Here is a 27642-nt window from a genome sequence, read left to right on the forward strand (position 1 = left end):
ATTTGATTATGTTACATTTTGGTTTTGTTTGCATACTGAAAGACCTTTGGCAGTCCCTGTGAGGGTGTTCACATGGCACTTCCAGGTACCGAAGGCGCAGAATTGGGGCATTGAGGCTTCCTTTATCTCCCATCTAGAGGGGCTGCATCGAAGTGAGGGTTGGTGGAATCAGGACTGCTGCAGCCTTGCGGTTGTTATCTCAGCTGCTATCTCTGGTCCTGGGCCTCTCTCTGAGAATTTCAGTTCTGCTGGAAGGACAGTTTGATTTCAAGCATGGTTGGCCTTGGGTAGCGTACAAGAAGACAGCCCCCACCCTCTGTTTTATTTGTAGTTTGACAATTTTCTGGATTTTTATGGAAATACCCTAAACTCTTGGAGGCCGGGCTCATGCTTTTAAATGTGAGGTTGTCAGTAGTCTCGAATAAAACAGCCTGAAAGGCTTTGATAAAGGCAATGTTTAAGTCAAATGCTGCTTTGAAATTACTTGAAAAGTGTCCTTGGATGAGATATCTGATAGGGGAGGTCTGGGAGAGCAGATGAGTAAAAGGTAGTTTTGTACTTCACAATGGAGGAGGAAAGCCCCATCCCTGTCTGTACAGGTGTGCACTGTGGGCACTGCAGCACACACATGAACAGACACATGTGCCAAGCCTGCTGCTGCTTGACTCCTCCTGATGTCAGCCAGCAGGGAGCATGCCGAAATGGTGCTCCTTGTGTCGTGCTGGCACCTGCTGGGAAGTTTTCACTGGCCAGGCTCACACTAAGATAGGACTGCAGTCAATGAATGGAGTGGCCAGTGGTGAGGATTGGCTTTGAGCGACGTGGCTCGGGGATAAAACTGGCAGTGGTAGGCCATGGGTGGACTCGGTGATCTTGGTGGTCTTTTCCAGCCTAAATAATTCGTTGATTGATTCCCCTCAGGAGACCGCACGTATTGCGGAGCTTCTTGCCCATACCTCTAATGTGAGTTAAACAAATTGTTCCTATTAATGTGCTGATAGGACAGAGCCTTCAGCAAAAGGGGACTCTGTTCTTTCAGTGTCACAGGAAGGAAATAGCGTTGTGCCTACAGTGGTGCCTGCCATGCTCCTGCCAAGGCTCTTCTGTCACTGATAAACTCTGTGAAATGGTATTGCAGCAAGGCTCAAGCAAAGATACAGTACTCAGAAAGTCTGTGACTGTTTTTTTAGGAAATATTGGGTTTCCTTACACCCTGTTTTCCCCAAGGACTGAAGGAACTTGCTTGGATTTGTGCAAGTTTGTACATTGGCCTGGATTCTGTCCATGTAACTGCGCTGCGCTTCAAGGCTGTTTTGAAATCCTTGTGATTCACTCAGTTGTGTAACAAGTAGTCATTAAAACAAAGCTGATCTGTGGTGTTCCTATAAAGATTTCTGCTGGAAAGAGTCCTACATAGAGTTCTGAACTATCTCTGACTTTTATTGTGTGGAATGCAGTATAAATGTAGGATGGTTATTTCATCTACTCTCTGGTGACATTTGTCATGTAGGAACATTATGGCTAATTAATGCAAATGCTTTTTTTTTTTTTTCTTTCTTAGTGTAAGACAATGTTTATTTTTGAGGACAAAAATGCATTAAGGCTCAGAGGGATTCTCAGTGAGGTTGTGCAAGAAGGAAGAAATGGTTAAAGGTCATAATCTTTACAATTAGGAGCAGTTTTGTATCAGAAAATCAGTTTGGAGCTGTTAAGAATTCTTTATTTGGGAAAAGTCTAGAAAGAGCAGGGAATTCTTTTAACTGTCAGTAGTACAGGTGACAACTCAGTACAGTGGTGATTTCACTCTTATGAATGCTCTAACTTTGAAAGAAGTCACATGTATTCACGTTTTCACAGGTACTACTCTCACTTTAAAGGTGGGGGAGGCTGTCAGCTGCTGGAAAATTAAATCATAAAATGCCTAGATGGGGTAGGAAGTCACTCACAGAAGTAGGAAGCCAGTCTGAATTCTGAGAGCTAAAAAAGTAGTCTACCTCAGTAAAATAACAACAAACATTTTTAAAACATCCTTGGGTTTCTTAATCTCTTTATTTCAAATACTTTGTATTTCAATAAAAAGTAAAAGATTGTGTTCTGGAAAATTTTTGGTAGCTAATTCAGATGTAACCATATGATTCAAGGAGTAATACTAAAGCAACACCTTTAAAATATAGCTGTGAATAATTTGTTGATAGAACTTAGGTACAAGGAGCAGCTAGGAAACTTAGGATAGAAAGGTTGGAGTTTTTTCAGTACTGAACTGTTTAGGTCAACATTGATTCCTATGACTTTGACTATGGACTTGAGAATGTGATTGATCTAGACTTGTTGAAAAAACCTAAAACCTTTATTCACATGGTAAGATCTTTCATTTTCAATAAAAGATGTGAAAATGTCTGGGAAAATCTGAAATGTTTAAAAACTTACATCATCATATTTTAGGTTGAGGTGTTGTTTTTTTTTAATAGACGTTTGGGTTTGGTTTTATTTTGGAGAGCTGGTGTCATAACTTTGGAAAGCTTCCTTGTTTGTTCATGACTAGTGGCTGTTATCCTTGATCCATGCTACCCTAGAATCTAATTTTAATTTTTTCTTGAGTGAGCTGTAAGCAGTAGAATCTAGTTTTGAAACAAAATAGTGAAATTACTTAGCGTACTTTCAGCAGTCCGTGCTGATCATCATTAACAGCTCTTCTGTCCTAGACAAGGACATTGTTTTGCTACATGATTTTCTTTCAGTGAATTCACTTAAGTTGTGTTTGCAATATTTGTATATGTGTTATTTCACCTTGGTCAGCATAAACAATAGCCCCCAAGGATTACAAAATTTCTTGAAGCCAGAGCTCCATACAGACTTAAATAGAAACCACTATTAAAGTTTGTGAGAGAATGAACTCATTTCTGAGCACACCTAACTCTTTTATTCTGCCTTGGTAGGTTTTCTGCAAGTGTCCTGGTGTTACATATAATCCTCTGCCATAATTGCCAGCTTTGTGTGGTGACAGTAAAGAGGAATTGGAGTGACAGGATGAAACACAGTGGGGTCCAAGCTTGTAATGTTTTCTTTCTGATTTTACACAATATGTCAGGCAGGAGGCTTAGAGTTTAAAATTTTAAGGTTTGGGGTTTTTTCCCTCTGGAATTTCCAATCTGTCCTAAAATGCCTAAATTCCAAAACACAGTAGGGACGTAATGCTGGCTTGAGGGGAGGGTAGGAGAAAGTGTGGGGGGGGCGGAAAAAAGAAGAAGGGTATTGATACCCACATGAGCAAAGCATCTTACAGCCAGAGCATCTACAGAATGTGCTGTGATGAGAGCAGTGTTAAACACCTGATTTGGACACGAAAAGCAGAGCAAAGGGGAACAGTGGTGCCTAACAGAAGTCCTGGAGTTTAGTTGTGTGCTCTGCTGGTGATGCCTGTGTTTATCCATACAGACTTCTAAGGGAGAGTTTTCTTGGAGGTTTAAGAAAATTGCACTTAAGAATATTCTACTTTGATATTTTGCAGAGTAATGTATTCTGCCAGACAAAGGCCTTTTTACTTATCTTTCTGTACATCAAAGTGTATTTTCCCCTTGAAATATGAGAAGCTGACAACTGTACAACAGCAGCAGGGATCTGGATTCACAGAGTAAGCAGTGTTTCATTATGCTGCTTTATTTGGATGGGCAACTGTGAGAAATAGCTTATGATGTATAAAATATCTGAGTCTCTTTTTGTAATTTAAGACATTGTTATCTCTATTTGAAGTTGACTAGTGAAGGTCAGTCAGGCTAACAGCTTGCAAAAGAATATCCTGTCTGTGTTGGTAGATACTCTTTTCAAAGTTCATTGCATCCAGCAAGCTAATTTTGTAAATACCACCCATCATGGCAAATTACATACAGTTAGTGGGAGGGGGAAAGGGAATGGTGTATTCTTTTGATTAAAAAAAAATAAAAAAATCTATTGTTGTTATAAAGAGCACTGCATAGCCGTGATGAAAAGTCTAAGAAGTTAATTTGTTTAAGATTTGCTGTTGATCAGGAATGTCAAATTGCACTGCGGAAGTGATACATTCTATGATAACTGTAATACTGAAACTTTCACTCACTGATAACCATGGCAGTGATATACTGTGGTATTTTCATGACATTTCCTTTGCTTTACTTTGAAGTCTGCTTGGTTAAGTCAGGAAGTCTTTCTGTATTAGCAACGCTGAAGTTACAGTGTTGTTTCTTCCTCTCTTTATGTTTTTTATGTTTGTTGTTCAGTGAGAATGGAATGTTGGCAGTGTAGGGGAGTGCTAATACTGGCAAGCAGTTGCTTCTCCAGCCTATCACATTTTGAAATGAAACCCATTTAAAAATGGGATTTTATATTAAGTAACATTTTTAAAGGAATCAGTAGGTTCTTTGTGCTCTACTTATTAAAAATAAATCTATGTCTTTCAGTGGTGTGTTGGGTTTAGGTTTTAATCTAGGGTTTATTCTCAAAGCTACATAGACTGATGGTCCTGCCACAGAAATACTTAGGAATGAGCAATCCTTGGTAATCGTGCCTGATCTTGTGAAGAAAATTACTGATGTGTGTTGGACTTGCAGAATTAGTTTCTCAAGAGACCCTGTTGATTTTAAGAGAAGTGATGCGGTGACTGCACAGGAAAGACATTCACATGTAGATGCAAGTGGGATATAGCACTGGTCAGAGAGAGCCAGAGCTCTTGTAACTCCCCCTTTATACATTAACTGGTTTTCTGACTGTTTTTTTTCCCACAATACACCAATTTCTAGGTTATTATTACCTACATTGAATGTTCTGAATAGCAGTCATTGGCTTCCTTCAATGCAAGGAAATCTGATTACAGTGTTGCATCTTCAATGTTTATATTTATATCACTAGTTATAATTTATCTAAGTTCAATATGCTGGTACCTTTTTTGCTCAGTTTTTTTTTTAGTTGCTTAGAGTTGTCTGGGTGAAAAGGAACGTTACTTAAAATTTCATAATTTATTTTACATTGGTGAAGATTGCTGATTAATTTAAAGCTAATCCTGTTGAACTCACTGGCAACATTCATCCTTGTTCCACCAGATTGCCGCTACTTTAAAACCACAGCTCAAAGCAAAATATTTTGTTTTCAATGCAACCACCAGTGGAATAATGAAGAAGATGCAAAAATATCTACCTCTAAGCTGTTGCTTTAAAAGGTTATCTAAAAATATCTGCATAAACCAGCTAAAAGATTTTACCAGATTATAATCGGTAATTATTATGGAAACATCTGATTTGGAAAAACCCATTACACATCTCACATGAAAAAAAAAAAAAGTAGAAAAATATAAGCACTAGTATTTCCATCAGTGCAGTGTTTCATATATCAGGGAAAGTGGGTCCTCAGTCAGCGAATACAGCTAAGTCTGTTTTGTGCTGTGGCAAATCCCATTGTGAAGAGGCTGTGAGTAATAAGAAGTGACAGCATAAGCACTTTCTGTTCAAAGTGATTTTACAGGAAGCATTATTTGCTGAGAAAAGTACACATATGGCTCCCATAATGCTGAAAGAGCAATGCTGTATCCATTTATTAGCACTAGTGTTGGGAGAGGAGGTTTTGCAAATGGTGTTCACATTTAAGGCCTTTTCCTCTGCATTTCCATTCCATAAAACAGCCTTAAAATCGTAGGAACCAGATAGGTGAGGGCAAGGCAAGAGTGTCTTTCTAGGGGATATTTGGACAGTTTGTGAAGATGAGGATGCTGTCAGGAGCTGTACCTGCTGCTAAGGGGTCACTCAAGAAGTCAAACAGCAGCACAGATGCTCTTTCTAGGTGGAAGAGCCCATGGGTCAAAAGCAGCTCTAATTTCTGGTGCAAAGGGTGAGGCAGACCCTTGGAAAAACCTAGAGAGAGGGGTTTGCACTCATACAAAAAACTACATGAATACCATTGATACATTTGGATGTAGGTGCTTCAGATCTCTCTGCTTCTTCTCACTTGGGCCCTCTTCTTGCCCTAAGCTATTGTTCCTATAACAAAACTTACCTCCTTGTCACATTCTCCTGTCCTGTCCTGACCCCTATTCTGAGCCATCCAGTAATGGTTGGACTGGAATGAAAACCCAAGTAGTTTTGCTCTTACAAATCATGAATTCAAAGGATGAATTTGGCCCCTGTAGTAGACACTTAATATCTGAAGGGGTTTCTTTTTGTTATGCTTGGGGGTTTTTTGTTTGTTTTTATCACTTACATTGGCTCTACAGTTTATGGCTATAACCCTGATTCCTTGTGTGAGGCATGTGCATGTTTGGCTTGGGCATTTCGATTTAAATTAATACACATACGTAATCAAGTTCTAGTGTTATGATTTCCATAAATTGCTTACCAGTGCCTCACATTTACAAAACTGCCCAAAGGAAATACTCAGAACTTCACTTCCCAAAGCCTGAAGCCTCTTAGCTTTTCAGGGAAAACAAAGGCCTCAGTGCTAACATCTGTTAGTGCTTGGTAGTTCAAAACCAAAATGGCAGTAGCAATGTAAGTGTGATTTTAAAAAAAGTACTCATGACAATTATGTCAAATTTGATAGCTCAATATTTGGGATTGGCACGAGGGTTTTATGTATCTATCAAAAACACGAATAATTTGAAAACTGCTTTGGAAGTTAGCTCTGTATTTGCAAATAAAGTGTCCTCATTTTTCTGAGTTACTGTAATTTACTGCCTTTCTTAGATGCTGCACAACCAAGAAGTCTGAAATAAAAGTCTATTTATTTCCATATAATTTGTTTTGGAAGACATGGTTGAAGGAGTTGGAGGGTAGCAAAGGAGATTCAGGTCTCCCTCTCTTTCAGGAATATTAATCACAATTCCAAAATTTTGTCTCAGACCTCAGTCACAAATTAAATGCTTCAAATACTTGTACTGCTTCCAGTAACCTCTTTCTTACCATCTCATAAAATTACCCCCAAGGAGAGTGAAGCTTAAATACTGATGGGTCTGAGTATGTCACCAGTTATCTACTAAAGTGGAGACAATATTGTTTGTATTCAAGCATGAATTCCAATGACATTTAACAGAGTTAATTTTATCTTTATTTGGTATTACAAATTTTGCCTCATTCTGTTCACTCTGTTGCTTTCTTTGAAATGCCTCTCAAATTACCCTGGCACTGGACCATCATTGGTGATTGCTGCCACATGCCTGTCTAGCATGAAAACATCTTTATTACTTCAGACAGTCTATCTTTAATGGCTTGGAGATATTTGTATCTGGCTTGGAATTATGGCAAGCCATATTCATATTGAGAGAGCTGTTTGTTTGGTTTTAATGAGCATAAGCTACAGCTTACCATCAAGGAACTGCTTGAACTTGATAACACAGCAAATGACTTGTGCTGCTCAAATCCGTTCTGTCTGGGTGGTTTAATGGGCACTGGTTAATAGGAATGTGAGAAAATTTTTAGCCATGGAAAATAAAGGGGGCTTCCATAGCATTACTGGTATCTTCTTTTTGTATCAGCTCCAGTTTTAAACCAGCAGAGTGGAGATATGCATTGCAGCAACAAAGTTGAAGCAAGGCATGTTAAAACATTTAGTGGGGAGGTGTAAGGAGAGAATATACCATTAAAATCTTCACACAGAGGGGAGATCCTTCCACCTTTAACGTACAAATCATGGCAATTTTCATTCCTCTTTTGGAGTGGCTGCTGTGTGTCTGATAAAATATATTAATGATGAATTATATGTCAAAAGAATTTACTCAGTGGTTGCTTTGCTAACACTGGTGTCATTTCTTCCCTACAGGTATTTCTGTAACAAAGAAGACTCATACATGTAAGTAACATCTTTTGATTTGTCATTCTCTCACAAATGGAATTTCTGTTAGGCCCTACTGTGGTGCTCACACTTATCGGTGTTAGTCTGGCCTGAGAAAGCTCAGTTTTAAAAATTGTGATTTTTTTTCTGCCTTAGGGGTTTCAGTCCTCGCCCAAAGTGTTGCTGGATGTACAATGTGTGTGTGCATATATGGTACCCACATATTAAGTTTATATGTTCATGACATATTAACACACTGTTAAGTCAGAGGGCAGAAAAAGAAAGTTGTGAGGAAAGGCAGAATTCTATGCTATATCTACTAGATGTACCGTACACCTGGCTGACAATTAACATATCCAGAAAATACAGGCGGGGAGAATGGCTATTTTTATGTCTGTTATAGATGCAGTATGATTCAGGTCAAAATAATTTAGTTGTACACCTTCTGTCCCTTCCTATGCACTAACCTATAAGAGAAATCATTCTCTGCTTGTGCTTAAGGAACTCGATGGAAAGTGGAGGTTCTCGTTTTGCTCTCAACCATCTAAGCAAGCAGCTGCCATAAGTGGTGACCTTGGAAATGGCTCTGGATGTGTGCATTTACTTACATATAAATTTATTCCAAATCCTCGTCAAAGATGTCATTTCTGGGGATCAATGCTTATCTACCTTGCAGGGAGCTCAAAGCACAATTCTGAGAAAATACTGGGATTTGTAGCTGAAGGAGTAGGTTGAGATTCTTCAGATACTGTGGAGGTTTGGAAATCTGGCAAGAATTGTACTTGGCCAGGATCTGAAAGAGGAGTAGGCTAAAGCTGAGGCTGTTACTCTCATGAAAACTCTCTTACAAAACAGGTGCTAGGCTGCTCAAAATTTACAAATATATATGCATTTTATGCATTTTGAAGTATTTTCACCCCAGCTGCTAGGATGTCATAAAGTGTCTTAAATGGCTTTCATTCGTATTTCATTTCTGGTTTTGTAATACTCATGGAGTGAAAAATCTGACTTGAGATGGTGAATTCTCACTATGTAGAGATAAAAAGCAGATTTGAGAATCTCAAATGAGAAGCTGATTTTTGTGAGTTTTGAAACAAATTTTAAATGTCTCAAATTTTCAGAGCACGATGGTCCTCCTTTCCTCAGGTGGGCTTGCTGCTTAATGCATTCTGAAGGCTAGACCCTCTTTGGCTGAATGATGGTTTTGTTGGACTTAATGAGAGCTACAGGCAGGCAGCTGAGGGCAGAATTTGACCCCGGTGTTTTTGGTGAATATTTGAGCTCGTGCTGACTGGGATTGACAGCAGAGGACACTGACATATTCCATATATCTACAGGCCAGGCAGTGTCCAGCTTCCTTGCACAGCCTTGCCCACGGGGGCAGCCCTGGCATGGGGCCACCCCTCTCTCAAGGTTGTGAGTAGCTGGATGCTTCTGCCAGCTCAGTCCCGGGCTCTCTTGTGGAGAGGTGAATGTTGGTTTGTAACACCCCCTGGGAATCAGCAAAAACCACCCTGGGTTTTGTACAGCAGTGCCATGAACTGACCCACAGAAGCACGGCTCCAGCTGCAGTACTGGGAATTTTGTAGGGATGATGAAGAAGTGACCACAGACATAAAGAGCGCAGGAAACAGGATCCTCAGCCATGCCAGACTGGTGCAATGTTGTCACCATGTATCTCAGCTGAAGCCGTTTCAGGCCTGTGATGAAAAAAAAGATGTGTTTCTCAGCTGTGAGAGATGATTAGTACTGCTCACCATACAAGGCCTTTCATCTAGTTCAAACAGAAATTAGGGTCCCAGTGTCTTTCATGTTGAGAACTCTGTGCTTTTCTAAGAGAACTGTCAAAGAGTAGTTCCCCGATTTGTTAATCAGTTGTCATGCAATTGCTGAAGCATGAACAGAAAAGTTGCCTGAATAATGGGAAGATAAGCTTGTCCATTAAGAAGAGATTAAAATAGAAGGAGCAATAGGCTGTAATTGGCATGATGAAAATGTAAGCTATGTTTGCTAGCAAATATGTATGAGGTTTCATTCTGTTTTGGTTGAAGTTCTTTTAGAATTCATTCCTGTTATGACAAATTCTTATAGAGTAGGAATGGATGTAAATTGTGCATCTTTGGTGTTTCAACATCATGCACAATAAGCTTTTTTTAACCCTTGTTGCCTAGAATTAGGTTTTTTAATTGAATAGAAAAAGTAGCCAATAAAACTCACAGTTTTAAATACAAGAATTACAAACTCTGAGTGGTTAGCAACTACAAATTACAGAGAAAGGGTTTGTGCACCAACATATGCTCTAGAGTTTGCCTATCATTTTGCCTAAGTATAAATAATGTATCCAAATGAAGTTACAGAGAGTAGGACTTCTGCAAAAAAATTTAAAAAAAAAAAACATTCTTGCAAGCACTTTGTGTAGTGTATATATATTGCCTGCTCTGATTTTTAGAAATATGGATGAAATTGTCTTATTCCAAATTTACGATGTGTGGCATGTGAGGGTGTTGACTGACTGTAAACTACAACATTTCTAATGACCTTTGATTTAATTAGGGAGAAAGAAATGGAGTGGAGAAAATGAGTGGAAAAGAGGAAAGAAATTAATGGAGGGAAAAAAAATAACAAAATGCCAGAAAGTTTGATACATGATGCATTTCAAACATCAGATTAACCCTTTTCAGACTTCACCCTAAGAGCTGTTTTAATTGTGCAGGTTTTGAAATTGCTGGGGGTCTGTCTCCATTACTTAATTTTTCCTGGGTTTATTGCTTGAGGGTCTGGGTACATTTTATCTCCTTCTTGGCATCAATCTGTGGTAAGTGTCCAGTCTGCTGAAACTGAACTCCTGTGCTGATGGCAAGTGCTCAGGTAGTTCTGAATTTAACAATAGCTTAATATTTGTACATGTACAGGCAAAATAGTGGTGCTGAAGAAATGCAGGTCTTTCATAATGTAAATATCTAAATAAAACCTGAGAGATTTTTATCCTTTTTGAAGCAACTAATTTTATGCAAGTATTTTATTTCATTGGTGCTTCTCCACATTTTCTCTTTGTCACAGTTAAAATGTTTCAAAATCCAACACTTTTAAACAGGGAGTGCAGTAGTCTTCCAAGGAGCACTAAGAGAATAAATGCTGTCCACCCCAAAATGCCCTTCTTGCCTCAGTTCAAGTTTAAGATTAAAACAGGCTTTTGAGGAAAAAATGCATGCCTTCTCTCTGTAGAATTATTCTCTTGAGCTCACATGGCTATTTGTCAGGTTAACCATCACTTTAGTTAAGTTGTCAGATGGTAGAGGACATGTCCTGTCTCATCTTCCGTACAAAGTGGAACTTCTGATCTTTCAGTTCTTTTCTGACTCGAGAAAGACATGACTGACATTTAGATTCTTTACTGATCATTTCATTGGCAGAAATATTTGTAAAACAACCCTCTTCCTGCCATGTCATGCTCTGAATAGAAAAGTACGCCAAGTGAATTGTAACTTTGCACAACTTCACCCTTTTTGCAAATTCAGAAAGGCATCACTGTACCAATGATGATAAAAGTCTGACATTCTGGGAAACAGAAGGCTACAAAGGACCTGGCATTTAATAGTAACCCACTGGGCTTTAGGGTGTCCTGAAGTATATAGTATTTTGTTTCTGGCATTTTAAATCTAAATCTTGCCACACTTCATATAATTAGTTTCATGGCCTCTACCAGACCACTTGTGACTCAGAGCTATCACACAAATCAATCACCTTATTTTGCTTCAGATCCCTGTTTTATCTCGGGTGCTGACTTTCTTAAATGGATTTGAACTTGTCTGACTCTCTAAGTAAGGGGCTTCCTGCAGATGCACCCGGAAGGCGAGTATTGTACTGAATCCAGGATGCAATGGAACCTTCTTTCTCTCACTGTTTGAGTTGTAATGAGCCACAGTCAGAAGTTTTGAAGGAGTTTGGTTGCATAGCTGGAGTTCATATCTGCACTGATGGCCAGACACATTCAGTCATTTGCTTTCCTTGCATTCATAAGATAGTAAAACATGCATAGATTTTACAAGCCTCCCTCACAATTTTCTGTCCAGAGCTCCTTTGGAATGTTGTTTCACAGCAGAAAAGAACCAGGAGCCCTGGCTCTGAGTGTCACACACGTGTCAGAGCAGAGGTGGGGACCTGCAGGGTGCTCTTACCTGGCTTGCATTAACCAGGTGCTGCTTTGAACGAGGGGCTGCTTGCTGGGTTCGACTTTGTAGTGGTAGTGCAACTACAGTTCCTTGTCACCACAGTGTGGATCATGGCTTTTCTGAGCTGAGGCCAGAAGTGACAACTGCTTCATTTATTTAGACTGAGTTATCATCATTTGGAGAAAAAGAGCATGTTTCTTGTGATTTATCAAGATATTTAAATTAGAGTATTTTTTCTTAAACAACTGTGTCAGTAGACATCTCTATATTAATTCCTTAATTTTAGGTGAACTGTTCCTTACTTAAACTGAAATTATCCTTTCAGTTAATTTCTGGCAGATAAGAAATGTTTCCAAAGCTGGATGCTGATTTTAATGACGTGAACTCCTGCTGGAAAATTAAGTGGAAACTGTGCTTTTAATTTTTAGCCCTGAATAAAACCATTTGCATGAAGAACTGGCAACTTTGTTGGCAAAGGGTAGGAGTAAACCTGTCCCATATCAGAGATCCCAACCCCTTTCCTCATTCCCACGTCAGGCTCTGGAACTTTCCTGCACTCACCTGGCTGTAGGTGTTGGTCTAGGGGTGTGTCTTGACTCGGTGTTCTTTGATAAGTACACAGGAGCTCTGGATTAAGGGAGCAATTCACGTTTCTAGTTTGAACTGCAGGTGGGAAGTCTTGATGTAGCATAGGGAGGTCAGCTTGACTGCCCACTGTCCACTGCGTGTGACAAGAGCTGGGAAGTGGGAGTGTCAGGGTTCAGGTGTCTCCACAGCTGCCCATTGTCCTGACAAGCCCCAGAGCCTTTGCCTGGACCTTGGAGTGCTGTGCCTGTATTGCTGCTACAGCACAGTGAGCCAAAAAAAGGGAATGTCTTGTTTGTGAAGTCAAAGGCGTGGCTTTAACACTGTCCTGGGCAGAGATCCATTCCTGCATCATCCTTCCTATCTTTGACTCTAAGCAGTTACTAAGAAGAGCACACTGCTTGTTAAAAATGAAGTAGATTTGGGGCAGAAGACAGGTCTTCAGCTTCTCAGATATCCTACTATTCTGGAACTGTTTTCCACCAAAGTTCTACAAGCATATATTAATGTTTGCAGCTTAATGGAACCCAAGACCCAGATTTCTCTTCTCCGATTTTACTTTCAATATTGTATTTGCTGCAACTGTTGGAGATTTCTCAACATTTGCTAGTTATTTGTTTAATTGCACTAAGGGGAAAGCCACTGTGATTATTTTCTTGTGGTCTGATTTATAATTACTTATCTACTGTGCATTGTATTGTCAACTTCACCTCATGTGTTTCATGTGCAGACTGAAATAAGTACACGATACTTTTCCTTCACAAAACAGGAGCCTTCAGAAAAGTGATGGTTAACAGGAACTGCTGTTAGCACCGAGGCCTAAAGAGAACAGGTGAAAACTAAACCCTGTCCCCTGAGGCCAATAAAATAGCTGTTTGGTCCCCTGTGTGTAACCTCCTAATAAATTTACTGGGCAGCTTTAAGATCCCTTGGGGGCTTCTCTGCAAGAGCATTCCTTCCCTTTGTTCAGACTGCTTATTAAAAATGATTTTATAATGAAGTTGCCTCAAATAGCTGCTACTTTCCTGCTTGTCCTTGAAGCACTGTTTGCCCTGATGAAGAATCTGAAGACAGCTATCTAGGGCTGTTTTCTTGTTCAGAACTTTTACTGAACTACTGCTACACTTTTTTTTTTTTCTTTTTTTTTCTTCTTTTTTTTTTTAACCTTCACTGCTGTGAGCCAAAGGAAGTCTCTTCATCAGCAACTCAGCTTTGTGCCTTTAATTCCCCTTTGAGGCCATCCCTGTGGAAAGTTTGGTTTGGTTGCCACAAAAAACACGGTGTCAGTAGCTTTTTTGTCGCCTGAGAGAGAATAAATGTTGCCTTTTTTTGTGTGGCCAAATTATGGAGTACAGGGGCAAAGATGAAGGCATTGTCAAATAATGAGGAGAGGAGGGAATATTTTTAAAGTCAGAAAGTGTTTCTGGCTGGCTTGTGAGAAAGAGGAAATGCAGTGGCATAGAGTGGCAGTGGGTGGGGATGTGTGATGTGCGTGACATGGCTGTAGGTGAAATCTGTGGATGATCTGGTTCTTCCTGGCAGTTCTGCACCAGTGAAATATTTTCTCTGTAAAAACTCCAACATTGTGAGAGAGACCAGTCCCTTTACCCATGTGGAAACAGCCATGGGTAAAGTATCAAAAGAATTTTTATTACTATATGTTTTGTGTCCTCACAGAATAACAGGTCGGAGCTGAGACAAACCTGTTGCCTCTAATCATCTCTTGGTTGCCCAAAAGCTTGGCATGTGCCTGGGCTCAAACCCTTTGGCACACTTGGAATGAACATCTTATTTTCCCTAAGGCTAATAGAGCAGGCAATTAAATGCACTGCCCTGGAAGTCCCATGGGGAACTCTGTCTATTAGCTGCACTAGAAGATAATATCAGGTCTCTTCTCTGATTCTGTTCTGAGTATATGGAGCACCTTCTATCTGTTTGGGATTTTGGGCTCTAGCCATTATTTATGGGCTTACTTTACTGGGAGTTTTTTGGTAAATACCATCAGATAATGTTTTTGATGCCTTTAATAATGAAGTAGTATGCAAACCAGAGCAAGAGAAAAACTGCAAATGAGTTGAAAAGCAATTTAAACAAAAGAAGACTGAAAAGTATTTGCAAAATGCTAGTAATCCAGTATGAAAATTTGTGTCAGTGTATGTTGGATTATATATAAAATACTTCTAAATTTCAAATCAATACATTCCAGTTCTGTTCACACTTCATTTCTTTCTCTGGTCGCTCTTGTGGAAGCAGATAAGATGGGCAGAGACATTCTCTTTAACGTTTAAAAAATATATGGAGGCCCATGTTTAAAGGAATTATGAAGAGTTAGGAGATCATTAAGGGGTTTCTGACATTAGAGATCTAAATTCTGTTAGTGTGATTGATGGTCATTAAAAGATTGTGGACGTGACTCAAAAATAAATTTGAACTGTTTGTGGATGCAGGCAGTAAATACATGGGAAATGTCTGTAGTGTTCTCTTGTACCAAAGTCTTGCTTTATAATTTCATAGAAGTTGCTCTTGCATGTTTTGTACCCTTCTTTTTTAATTCCTCCGGCCATCTATCCAATGTAGGAAATAATGAAGTCGTGAACACGTCCTGTGGTACAATGCACTTCAGCAGGGGAGGTGTAGGACTGCTCTGATTCCTACTGCAGCTGCTTCAGTGAATCCTGCTGGCTGAAACGTGCTTTCATCAGCCCTCTTGGCATTGCCTATTTTTTTGTTGTTTTTAAAATCTCCTGTCTTTAGAAGTCTTGCAGCTGTTACATGAAGTTAATATTTCCAGCTTGGTAAGAACAGCTGTCCACAATTTTGGTTATAGAAGAGAACTATGCTATGGGCTGAATCTAAGCTTTAAAATACCTTATATTTTCACATTTTAAGACTTTAATCCAACTATGAGAGTAGTACAAATTGTTCTTTGCAAAGTCATTAAGTTTTTGGGGTTTTTTTCCATTTTTGAGTGTCTTGGGCACCAGAAAATTGGCAGATGAGACTTCTCCAAATCTGCTTTTGTATTCTGCATATTTTTTTAATGCAAACAATGTGAAAGCAAATATGAAGTGTTGCTGCTCATGACTTTCTTCTTTAATGTATGGGTTGCATATTTTGGCTCTAAGAATAATAGTCTAAGTCTAGCCAGATCTAACTGTGCTTACAGGGAAGTACTTTTGAATACATCCTTTGCAATAGCTCTCTAAGAAACAACTGTACTTTCTAAACAAGACTTATGCAAGGCTCATTTGGTTTGATTTGAACAGTTCCTTGAAGTCACCTCAATATTTATGGAAAGGTGAACCTTTGTGAATGGATTGCCACCAGATACAGCAAAGCGTTGGGGTTAAATTTGGGTTAAAATTAGGATTCAAACATGATCTTCATACCATTTGTTCAAACATCAGAAGTCCAAGTGGATTTTTTTTTTCTGTGGATGCACTGCTGCTACCTTTTTTTCACACTTTGAGAAGAATCTGTGGAGTTTTCTGCTTACATTCATTTCACTTCATGGTGTTGTTTATAACACAATGCTGCATTTTTTGTAGAAAGGCTGAATTCTAATGATTCTAAAGCAAGTGCAGTCATAGGGACTTCTCCAAAGTTGGTATCTGAACCAAAAAAAGCACATTTTATTATCTTAATTTTGAAACCAGGGACTGATTCCATCATTACTAATAGACTCATTTATTTGACAGTATATTGCCAGACTTGAGCACTTGCCATCCTGACACAACAATTGAACCTGAAAAGGGCTCTTTAATGTATGTTGATAGCTAAGCTTAATAAGGACTGTGAAAATATTTGAAGTTTTGCAGCCTTTCTCTAAGCACACCAAGCTAGAATTATTTAAATGTTGACCCAGCTGGGAGCACAATCTGATGCAGACAGTAACCAAGATAGCTCCTGGTGGCAGATCAGGTAATCACTTCAGCTCCTAATGAGGAGCTTGTTCTTAATGTTATCACCAAATGATGATGATATTTGTAAAGCTCCTAATTTAAATATAGTTTTGCTGGTCAGGTTTTTCTCCTTATAAGTCTCCTAACATGATGAAGTAGAAAGGACAAAAAGTTTTAAAGGGTAATGTGGGTCTATCGAAAGAGCTAAAACTTGCAGCTGAAAAGGAATAGAAACCAATCAATCCAAAATCAAATAGAATCCTGAGGAAATTTGGGATACAGACTTCTTAAAATCCAACTTTTCAACTTTTTTCCTTTTTGTTTTCAGAACACTTGAACAATTTTGAGCTATATTGCCAAAATTCTATGTCTTTGTCTTTTTTTATATTGCTTATCTGCAGGGAGTGGGAGGGCAAGGAGGGAGAGCTGTGCAGACAGCATTTCAGAAATCCTGCCAGATACGAGCTACAGTTAGGAGTACAGGCAATTTTTGAGGTTTACATGGATCAAGCCATAGTGACAGATACTTTGGTTTGAGTTTGAGTTCTTAAATGTCAGCTGCTTTTGTAATTTGCATGAGGGTTGGGAAGATAATCATCTGCTTACCCAAACTATGCCCACACACAAATTCCTCCTGCAAAATTCTTAAATAAACTGAAAGACTCAGGAGAAACATTGTCTGGTGTTAGTTTGGTATAGAGGAATAGTTAAATGTTCTCTTGTGTCTCAGTAGTTGTGTTTCAGCTGAAAACATGAGAAAAAATACAGTGCATTCCCAATAACACAAAATGACACCATTTTTCTGTAATGCCAAAATTACTTACTTTGGATTAACTGTACATTCACTACAAAAGAAGAGCTAAAATATGTATGCTTTGGCATGTGCTGATTAGTGCACATTGCAATGAGCATCACAGTAGTGAAATAACCTTTTTTCTAAATATGTTTTATTCAGGAGAGGAGACAAAGTCTATGTCAGTAACAAAATTGCATCCTCCAGTGTGAGAAGCTTTGGATTGTGTGTAAATATCCGTTTATCTCTCACTTTTAAAACACATGGTAGTAAGAACCTTGATTTGATCTTTAAGCCCACTGCAGTCACCTTGCCTTAAATTACTTTATTGTCTGGGTTTGGATTCACAGTTCACTTGATCAAAGCAATAGATCTCACCTAAATAGAAGTTACTGCTTTAAGGGATTGCATCTGGGACTTTGGGAAGTTTCCTTTCTTAACCTTACTACCATTAATGGTTATATTCTCAAGTTGAACTAGTACTGAACCTTCAACAAGTTATTGTAAAAAACATAAGAAGTGAATTAAATAGGAAGCCTTTACCAAGAGGATGATGTATTGCCTAGAAAAACTGAAACTTGTGAGGCATTTTTGTTATCTGGCTTAGCTTCCCCTGTGTGTATCAGAGACTTTTGTTTAAAGTAAGCACAAACTATCAGTTGTGAGGTGCAGCACTGTCACTTGCTGTACAACAAACTAGGCACTCCCTCAAAGCAAAGCAATTTCCTCTCTCTCTCTCTCTCTTCTTTTTTTTTTTTTTCTTTTTTTGAGGTGTTTACCACCAACTTCAAAAGCTAGTTCACAAGAGTAGTGGTGTTCTTGCAGTTTTCTGGAAATTCAAACAAGCTTTTATTTAATCTTTATGCAACAGAGGTAGGGAAACCTCTAGTTTCAGAAAGCCACTACATGACCAAAGGCATTTAGTGATTTCCTCTTAGATAAAGCCATCAGTTGATAACCACCATCCTTCCCACCAATGTTTGTCTGAAGAACTGTTTCGTTATCTTTGTTATGTTACCTAACTGATATGGAGGTGTGATACTTGCTGGCTGTAAAGGCAACTTCTACAGATGAGGCAAATTTCCTGTTTGAAGTCTTCACATTTCTTTCACTCTGACCCTTTTTTTCCTTTTCCCTGCCTGTATTGCTGGCTTAGTCCAGAGTTATGGTCCTTGAAGTAAAGGTGGATGTAAAGAGGTCACTCAAAAATGCAATTTTACATGCTGTTTGGGGATATAAGGGTAGTTAAGGCTGGCTGAAAATAATATTCCTGTTAAACAGAGCTTTAGATATTTCAAAAAGTATTTCACTGAAAGTCTCAATTTTTTCCTGCACGTTTCAGAAGGGAGGTACAAAAAGCCCTTGTTAACTCAGAGTTATCCTTCATATGGGATGGTGGTGGCATGACTTTAAGAGCTGACCTAGAAATGAGGCAGTTCAGGTACTTCAACCTTAAATTTCCACGTCCTGTCAACAGGACTTCACCACCTCACTGTCAGCTGTTTTGAGAGTACATTTTAGCACGAAATCCTGTCCTTAGAAGCAGTAATGTAAATTTCTCCAGAACATTTTGTCTTTGAGAAGCGAGCACTGTTGACACCAAAAAATGCCTGTTCCAACAGGGAACCTTTCAAAAGAGAGAGACAGAGAACCTCAACTTGAGAACAAGTAATTTAGGAAGTTGTTATTATTATTCTTTATGAAACTAACACCTGGCAACCCTAGTTTACAGAAGAAATTCCCTTTGCTGTGGGTTCATTTGCTGCTTTTCACTGGTATTGGAGGGGAGGTTATATGACAGCATTGCAGGTGGGAACCCAGCACCTGCTTTATAAATAAACTGCTTTCCTCACCCGATTAAATCAGCAGATGAACCTGGGGTCCAGCCTAGCAAGTGGTGTTGTGTTCTGATAAGTGCACACTGGGAAGGTTTACATGTGACTGCTTGTTTCCTTTCCTCATGATCCTGACATCACAAAGCTGAGCATTTCAGTGTGATGGATCTTTTACTGTCCTGTGTAAGTGGAAAAGACTGCATATCTGTTGTGGGTATAGGTTGTCAAGTAAATCCTGTCTTTTGTGTTGTGTCAGATTTGGCTTGCATGTTCCAAATGACTTCATGACACTGGCGTAGGAGCCTCCATGACACTTCTCTCCAAATCAGACTTGGTAGTGCTCATTTTGCCAACCAAAAGGAGGTAGGAAGAAGAAAACAGAAGCTGAAGTAGGGGGTCAAACTGCGTTTAAAGACCCCAGGAGCTGAATGATGGCAGTTTTCCTGTTTGAACTATTAAATCTCTGAAATTTCTGTTTGCTTCCAGTGAGATTGCAACACTCACACTTCTACATCCACGCATCCAGATAAGCGTGCCCAGATTATAAAATCAGAATATGAGTTCTTAGCCTCTTTCAAAAGAGCATTTCTAGAACAGTCCAAGAATTTCTGTGCAACAGCAGCTACCAGCTGAAATCTGACACTGTCTGTGCTCTGAACATATCGTATTAATAAAAACAACCTTTTTCTTTTCACTGGTAGCCTTCACTTCTTAATTGTTGCACTCTTCATTTTCCTCACAAAACTTTTCCCCTCAAAGACATGACCAAAGGCAGGTGCAGTGACATTTAAAAAATGGAGAAGTTGTGTATCTTTTGGAATCAGTAGAAAAGCTGCCCTTGGCTGTAGAGCCAGAAGAGCCACTTCAGAGCCACTTTGTTCACTGTCAAGTGCTGTAGTTTCTCCTTTATTCCCACAGTGCTACAGCATACTTTATTTCATTGCTTTTCACTCTATTATAAAAGTATTAATCTTGATAAGGAAAGAAATCAGGATTGTATCAGACAATTTGCCAGTTAAGTTGGGGTAATAGAGTTCTGCCAAACTGCCCTCTCTGTGTGTTAGTTCTCTCTATTTTGAGTTATCAAATGCAGCACTCTTAGTACTTCAAAATGAACTTCAAAAAAATTATCTATATTCTTCATTTTAAAAGAAGTCACGATAATTCCATGAGCTATTCTATTTAACACTTCATTGATTATTTAATATAAATGTGAATCCTAAGATACTTGATTTTTAGTGCATTTTTGTCAGATGATTTTTTAAATTTAATTTTTGATGCTTAGTGCTGAGAAAACATTTTTTCATTTCATTTCTAACCATGTGTTTTCACGGAAACAAACCATCTAGAACACATTGTATTTCTATGAAAACACAAGCTTATTAAATGTCAAACAGTTTGTTTTCCTGGCAGTCTTCTTGCAATTGGCTCATTCACTGTGTCAGGGTTCTATGATGTAAGTTTAACACTGTCACATTGTCAATGTTCAGACATTAAAAGGTCTGAAGTCTCACACATGGGGGAGGAGGAATTAGGCTCTTGTCAATGAGCAGGTGGTGATAATTTAGGCACGTTTGGTTGAGGTTTGAATTAAGTTAATAGATAGAAACTCTCCAGTCTGAATATCCTCAACTATTTAAACTGATAAAGAGGTGGCATCAATGTTGAAGTCAGAGTCATTTGTGCTTACTAAGGGCTGACTATAAATATCAGGGCTGCTGGTGGAGCTTGAAGTGTCTTTGCACATTTAACTTTATCACTCAGCTCATGCATTGCAGAAATTGCTTTAGAAAGCAGTGGAGCTGGGAGGAACTGCACTCATGGCTGTACTTACCCTGTGCCTCTGGAGCTGGGGGATCCTTGGGGCTGTGTAGTGAGGGTTTGAGTGCTGCTCACCCATTTTGTAATTATAACTGAGGGTCACATTGTAACAGGCTGAAAAATTCCTTTGAAAGCAAGACTGGCTCCTGGAGGAGAGAGGAGCCTCCCGTGTGAGTTTATGGCCCAGTCCTGGTGTCAGCGAGGAAGGGAATGTTGGATGAGCTGTGGTTGATCGGGAGGTGAACCTGTTTTATGGACACTGCACTCACATCCCAGTGTGTCACTGCTCTACTGCCAGGTGAGGTGGGAATCAGGCTGTTAAATAAAAGATGAAGGAAGCATTTGATGCATCTGGAACAAAATGCACAGGTCACAGTAGAAAAAAACTTATCTTCTCTAAGATAGTAAATACTGGTACAAGAAAATCCCTTTCAGCTCTCCAGCCCCCATCATCCTTACACTTCAAACACTACCCACAGCTCCAGTGTCCCACTAAGCTTGACATTGGAGGCTTCCTGTTTGACATTTCCAATATATGTGGGTTAACAGGCAGTAAAAATAAATTTGCATTTATCATGCTGTGCTATATTTTATAGAATGAACTGGTGTTGATTTTAGGGTTGAATTCAATATGACTCTACTCAGAAATAGCTCACATGCAAAAATCTTCAGGATTATTGAGAACTGAATTTATGAGTTCATATTGAATTTTTAAGTTTAGTTACATACATTATCCAATCACATTAGGCAAACAATTAGGAAGAAAATAGCCATTTAGCTTATTTATTCTCTCTGTAGGGAAAATGTACACATTTTACATGCATGTTTCAACTATATTTCACCTTCTTGTGATTGTGAAAAAGCTTTTAATATATTTCTTTACCATGAATTTTAAATTTCACAGTGGAATTGTGAACCACAGCTGTGTAACCACAGCTAAATGGTTTGTTTTGCACTCCAGTGGATGGGATTTAAATCCAGTTTTTCACATCACGCAGGAAATTTCTTTCAATATTCTTTTGACTCTGTTCCATGCATCAAAACCAAAGACGATTTCTCATTGTTAGAAATTGACTTTAAAGTAATAGAGATGCTCTAAGTTCCTTACTCAGAGCTTGTCTAACAGCTGTTCATCTCAAACTCTCTCTGGGGTCTACACCTGCACCTGTGTGGAGTCCCACCAGGAGCTGTGACAAAGCCCCATTCTTGGTCAGCCCTTTGTGGCTGAGATCTGGCCAAGATCTGTGATGTGATGTGATGTGATGTGATGTGATGTGATGTGATGTGATGTGATGTGAAGTGATGGCTCTTCCCTTCACAGCTCAGATCACAGAACCCGACACTGCCACGACCATCGCCCACCTGTGACTCCCTCAGAGCTGTCCCTTTGTGTGTGTGTGTCCCAGCAGCTCTGCCTGTGGCTAATGACAAACACCCACCTGGTGACAAGCTCAGTGACCCACGAAATCCCAGTGCTGGGGCACGTGCTGCTTATTTACTGTTACACACAGACAGGAAGCACATAGGGAATTTATCACTTTCCAATTTCTGTGACTGAAATAGGTGTTTTACTATCTGAAAGAGGAGGTGAATGTTTGCAGAGATTTGCCTAAGAGCCATTTTTCATTTCACCTTGCTGATGGACACAGTGGATTCTTGAGCCTGGTTATATTCTGCTGCATTTGCCAGTATTTTTTTTTTAATGTTGACCTATGTGTGCAAGTGTCATGGATCTTGTACTGTATATCAGAATACATCAGATGTGTTGGTATGAAGCTGTCATTTAATTTTGAAGGAAGGATGAAACTATATATTTGAATGGTTCTGAGCCATAACGTCATAAACTTTGTGCTGCCTAGACTCTGTAGTGTGATTTTTTTTCTCCATATGGTGACAGAATAATTTTCTGATTTTTCCCCAGAATAGCTTTTCTCTCTGTGGTATCTCTTATGCTAACAGTGTTACTAAAGGAAATTATGATTTCTTAGCCTCACCCATGAGCCAGAAGGAGATTTACTGGGGATGTATCAAGATCTGTTTTTATTAATGTTGATACACTGTGCAAAGTTCTCTGTACATGTTTACAGCTTACTTGTATTTGACCTTGAGGTAAGGTGTAAAGATCCAGAACCCTAAAGCCGTGTGTGCTTTGCCAGGTCATGCAGATGAAGGGGAATGGATCTAACAGCACACAGCACTTGCCCCAGAGGACCTGACATCCACAGTTTGGGGTTGTTTGTTGACTTTGGAGTACACTGGGTGTGGTGGCAGGAAGCCTCTTGCAGTGCATTCCATACTGTCTGGGAGGGCATCTTTCAGTGCAGTTTCTTCACAAAGACAGCCTGTTCATGTGCCCTCGGGCCACTGATGCAGACCAAAGCAGGGCAAGTGATGGGGACAGCTGCTACAAAGCACCTTCCCAGTTCCAGTGGGAATGCTCTGGGAGACACACGCTCAAAAGATGCGAGGGCAATTTGTGTATGGGATGAAAAATCTCCTAGCCAAAGTGCTGTTTGCTGTACCAGCTCTGCTAAACCACCTTTGGCAAGTGTCCTTGTTTGCCTCTAGCCTTTATGTTCTCTCAGAATGGTCCCCATGGCTGCTGCCCATGTCAGTCACATGGTGGAAGCAGATGACTCCTCTGCTGCTCCAGAGGCACCCGTGAGCTTTGGGAAAGGACAAGGTGTTCATTCCTTACTGAAAGTTAATCATATCATACTTTTAGCAAGAATTAACTGGTGGTTGGAGAATGCTCTTTATTTTGTTCTTCCATTTGTAAAGGCAAGTCAGATTGATTTTCTGTTTTTTTTGTTCTGATTTCTTTGGTGTAGCATATCCAGTATAAGAACCTGAAGTTCATTCCACCATTTAAAGAAGGGCTGGAATTCAGTATCAGCAGTAGTAGTTGTTATTATTATTATTATTATTATTATTATTATCATTATTATTGTTGTTATTGTTATTATTTGTATTATTATTATTATATAAATTACCACATACAGAGAAAACCTTTAATAGGGTGAAAGGGAGGAAGGCTGTTTTGTGTCCCCTGCACAATATAGAAATGATCAGTGAAATGCAACTTTTAATGCTTTTCTCTATTGTTCTTGTATGGATTCAGGCCCAAAATCTACGTTGCTCATTTTGGAATTTATTGCTTCTAGCGCTCAAAGCAATGAAGATATCCAGGAAAAAGAGGAAAACAAGGAGGTGCACCATAAAGAATGGCTTTCCACACAGAACCCAATTCTTTTGCAGGTGTACATGTGTGACCTTTTTCTTGTCATTATCTACGCATACAGAGCCTCTGATTCAGAAATTTTTTTGACAGTGTAACGTACTGCAGTAAAGCTTTTGCTGCCTTGTCTTTCTCACTTAAAATTAGCCTTAGTAAAAATTAACTTGGTGTGATTTGTACAGTGCTGACAATGTGTTGCTTGGCTGAGTAACTTGTAAAAAAAGACTGCAATAATTAGCTTCTACAAGTTCACATTTTCTTTCATATTTGAATATATGGATTGTCATTTGCTGCCAGGCTCTGCATAAGTGTGTCAGTAGTTCCTCACATTGACTTTTGGGTCCATTGAACTGCTCAGCAGTCTCTGGTGCCTCCATTTGCATGCCTATGATGAGCTAACTACACGTGTTCCTACCCATCCTTTTTTATATTGTTACATAGGAATGGGGCTGCAGGATCTCCTCAGATTCTGGGAAAGCATATTTTCCTGAGTCACTGTTTCTGTTCTGCATCAGCACTCAGGTTCATTCTCTAATGTCACTCAACTTGGTTTCTTCACCCCAAAAGCATTTAATAGTATTAGGGAGTGTTTGTTTATGTTTAGGTCATCATACCTTATGGTGTTCCTATGGAAAGTTTAATCTAAACATTGCTCCCCTTTTTGGTCATTACTTTCTTAGTTGTGTTTGTTGGCAGTGAAAAGTGTGTGTTTCCCTTCTTCATTTTCAACGGAAACAGGAAGCCCAAGCAGAGAATGTGTCTTCTCCCCGCCCCCCCCCCCCCCCAGAATTCCAATATATTTATCTGTCTTTCATCTTCTTTCTCTGTGACCTTTTGCAGATGCACTGTTATTGAGGTGAAAGAGCAGAGTCATGGACAATGACTGCATTTTATAGCTTATGTGTTAATGTATTTTTCTTTACATTTTCATTTTAAATGCTACATTCCTTTTTTGTTTGAAAAGAATACATTTTAAAGAATTTAAAAAGAAATTAAATCTTACACTGGAAATGTGATGATTTGGCTGGGAAGGCACAAACAGTGGTGGTTGGTACACCTGAGAATTTTGGTTTTCAGTCCTTCACTTACATAAGCTGGTACTGAGAGACCTTTAATTTACGTTGCCAGCACAGAGAAATAGCCACAAGAACTGCCCTGTAATATCCTTTTAAATGATATTTTTCATCCACCTGTAATGAAAGGTGTATGTTCTATGTTGCTGCCCATTCATTATTCCTTGGACACCTGCTCCCTCAGTCAGTTATTTCTTAAATCTGAGTTAACCTTCTAATGTAATCCTGTTCTCCTTTCTTCCTTGCTTAAACCGATTATTCCATAAACCAAGCAGTCCAACATGAGCTCAGTAACCTGTGAGCACACACAGGTGGAGGACTGAACATCTATCACTTTTGCCTGCCATTCCTTGGAGCAGTAGATTTTCAACACATCTTTATGAACAGAGGACCAAAGTACCCAACTCATCTGAACTATTCATTATGTGCTCAGGGGGTTGCTTTATGTTTTCCCTCCCTGGCTTAGGACTGCACAATGTTCTCTAATTCATTCTGTAGTCAAGAATGGAACAATTAGCCACAAACTCTCAAGCTCTGGCAAATGATAATTTACAAAAAAATACAAATATTAACTTTGGCTGATAATGCCTCTCTGTGAATTATGAGCTGGCTGTAAGCCAGGGAATACTCCAGTTGTCCCCTGTACATCCTTCCTGACTCAAGTGCATCAGAAGTAGTAACATTTTTCATCTTAGAGAATTTTTGCCATTGCATTCTTGAGCTTTTTAACTCCTTAGTGCAGTGTTTATGAATCTCTCTTAGCCAGCTACCATGTAATCCTCAGGGAAAAAACAAATTCTAATTCCTTTGCTTTTCATATAATTTGGCAGTTGAAGGGGGAGGTGATAAATGAAGTTTAAAGCATTTAGGTAAACCACCACATTGCAAAGTCTTATTGCTATAACTACAAAGGTTTTAGTTAAAAATGTCAGCCACAAAAAAATTCCTGCCAGTGATTGCAAATCACGTTTCCATCTATGCTGTGGTAGTGGCACATAGCCAAGTTCCTGTGAAGGGAATATTCATGTTACTTTTAGTGTCAGTACTCTTTTCTGTAATGTTTTGCTCGGTCCCAGTCCTGTACCTCCCCCTGGTTCCCAGCTAGCAGGCTGAGTAACACTTAGGCAATGGGGTAGTTTTGGCTCTAGAGGATTAGTGATTCCAAAAGCACTCGGATGACATAGACAATTAGCTGCTGCAGATGAATTTATTTCTGGGGAAAGGAATCTCGACTTTGCTTCCTAAAAACAGTCTGGTTTGCTTACTAATAAGCTTGGATTTGTCAGCTCAGATCGCTGGAAGTCTTTCTGGATGACAGTGCAAACCTGTAGTTCTGCTTGGAAACAAGTGCCATTTCCACAGGGAGCCTGGACAGGATTTTTTTTTCCCCTGAAAAACACTGTGATGAAACCCATGCTACATAAAACCTGGTTTTGCTTTGAGGAGGAGGATTAGTGTATCTGCTTCTCGAAATTAATTATCTGTACTGGAACACATATGGAATTGTTTTTCATCCATCAGCAAAAGGATTTCTAGAAAAGGGCTCCACTCCCATTATAGGGGTGTAAAACAGAGACATTACAGAAAAGCAAGAACCTGGGACTGCCTTATGAGCTTTTCAGCTCTTTATTGGATAACCGCTGATTCCAGTACTGTACTTTCCAAATTCAATCTTTAAAAAAAAAAAAAACCTAAAAAAAATTGTTGTTATAGGCAAATGGAAAAATACTCAAGATAGAGTGAATCTCTGGGGCACTAATAATTAAAGGTTGTAGCCAAGACTTTACACAGTGCTCTGAAACTTTCATTAATATTTTATTTCATTCCTGATCAGCACATGGAGTTTGGCCCCTTTCAGGACTGGTTTGGTGGGCTTCCAATACAGGAGCCATAGCTTAGCTGAGTACTTATTGTGAAGAGGTTCATGTAGGATCCAATTAGTGTTTGAATTCTTTCTCATGCTTCACATTGAATGTTCCAAGGATTAATTTATAAGACTCAATAGTGACTACGAGTAAGAAAAAAGAAAAGTAGTCAAATTACGTATAAACGAAAAGGTATTTTGTAGTAACTTGAAGAGACTTGGCATAAGCTTGGCTGCTCTTATTTGTAGCTAAGCCAAGCTACCTGATGATGAGCTTTACCAAGTAGGAAGGAAAAAAAACCTTCAAGAATCAGTGTCTCAAGGGGGTCATACCTGTCAGTAAGAATTAGCCTGTCCTTTGGGAGTGTGTTGGTTGCACAAACTGTGTGAAAAATGGCAAATGCTAAATTTTGAGCAAATTTGTCCATCTGCATAATCATATTGAGGGTTGTCTACTGCCAGTGGCAAGCACTGCGCAGATTTTGGCAGCTCAGAATCCGAGCAAGGCACAGAGGCACTCTCATCCCTAGAAGGAGACCCAGGACAGAAACTGAAGGCACGCAAGTCCTTT

At 39.3% G+C, this 27642-nt stretch overlaps 1 protein-coding gene across 3 annotated transcripts in view; it reads left to right on the forward strand.

Moving 5' to 3' along the window:
• Nucleotides 1-27642, forward strand: part of RORA (RAR related orphan receptor A) — a 357182-nt gene that overhangs the window by 243311 nt on the left and 86229 nt on the right. For all 3 annotated transcript variants that reach the window (XM_062501320.1, XM_062501322.1, XM_062501321.1), the window contains one exon: nt 7777-7806. In XM_062501320.1, coding sequence (XP_062357304.1) covers nt 7777-7806 — 30 coding nt within the window. The remainder of the gene's footprint in view (nt 1-7776; nt 7807-27642) is intronic.

Source organism: Cinclus cinclus, chromosome 13 (assembly GCF_963662255.1).
Source record: "Cinclus cinclus chromosome 13, bCinCin1.1, whole genome shotgun sequence".
NCBI classification, from domain to species: domain Eukaryota; kingdom Metazoa; phylum Chordata; class Aves; order Passeriformes; family Cinclidae; genus Cinclus; species Cinclus cinclus.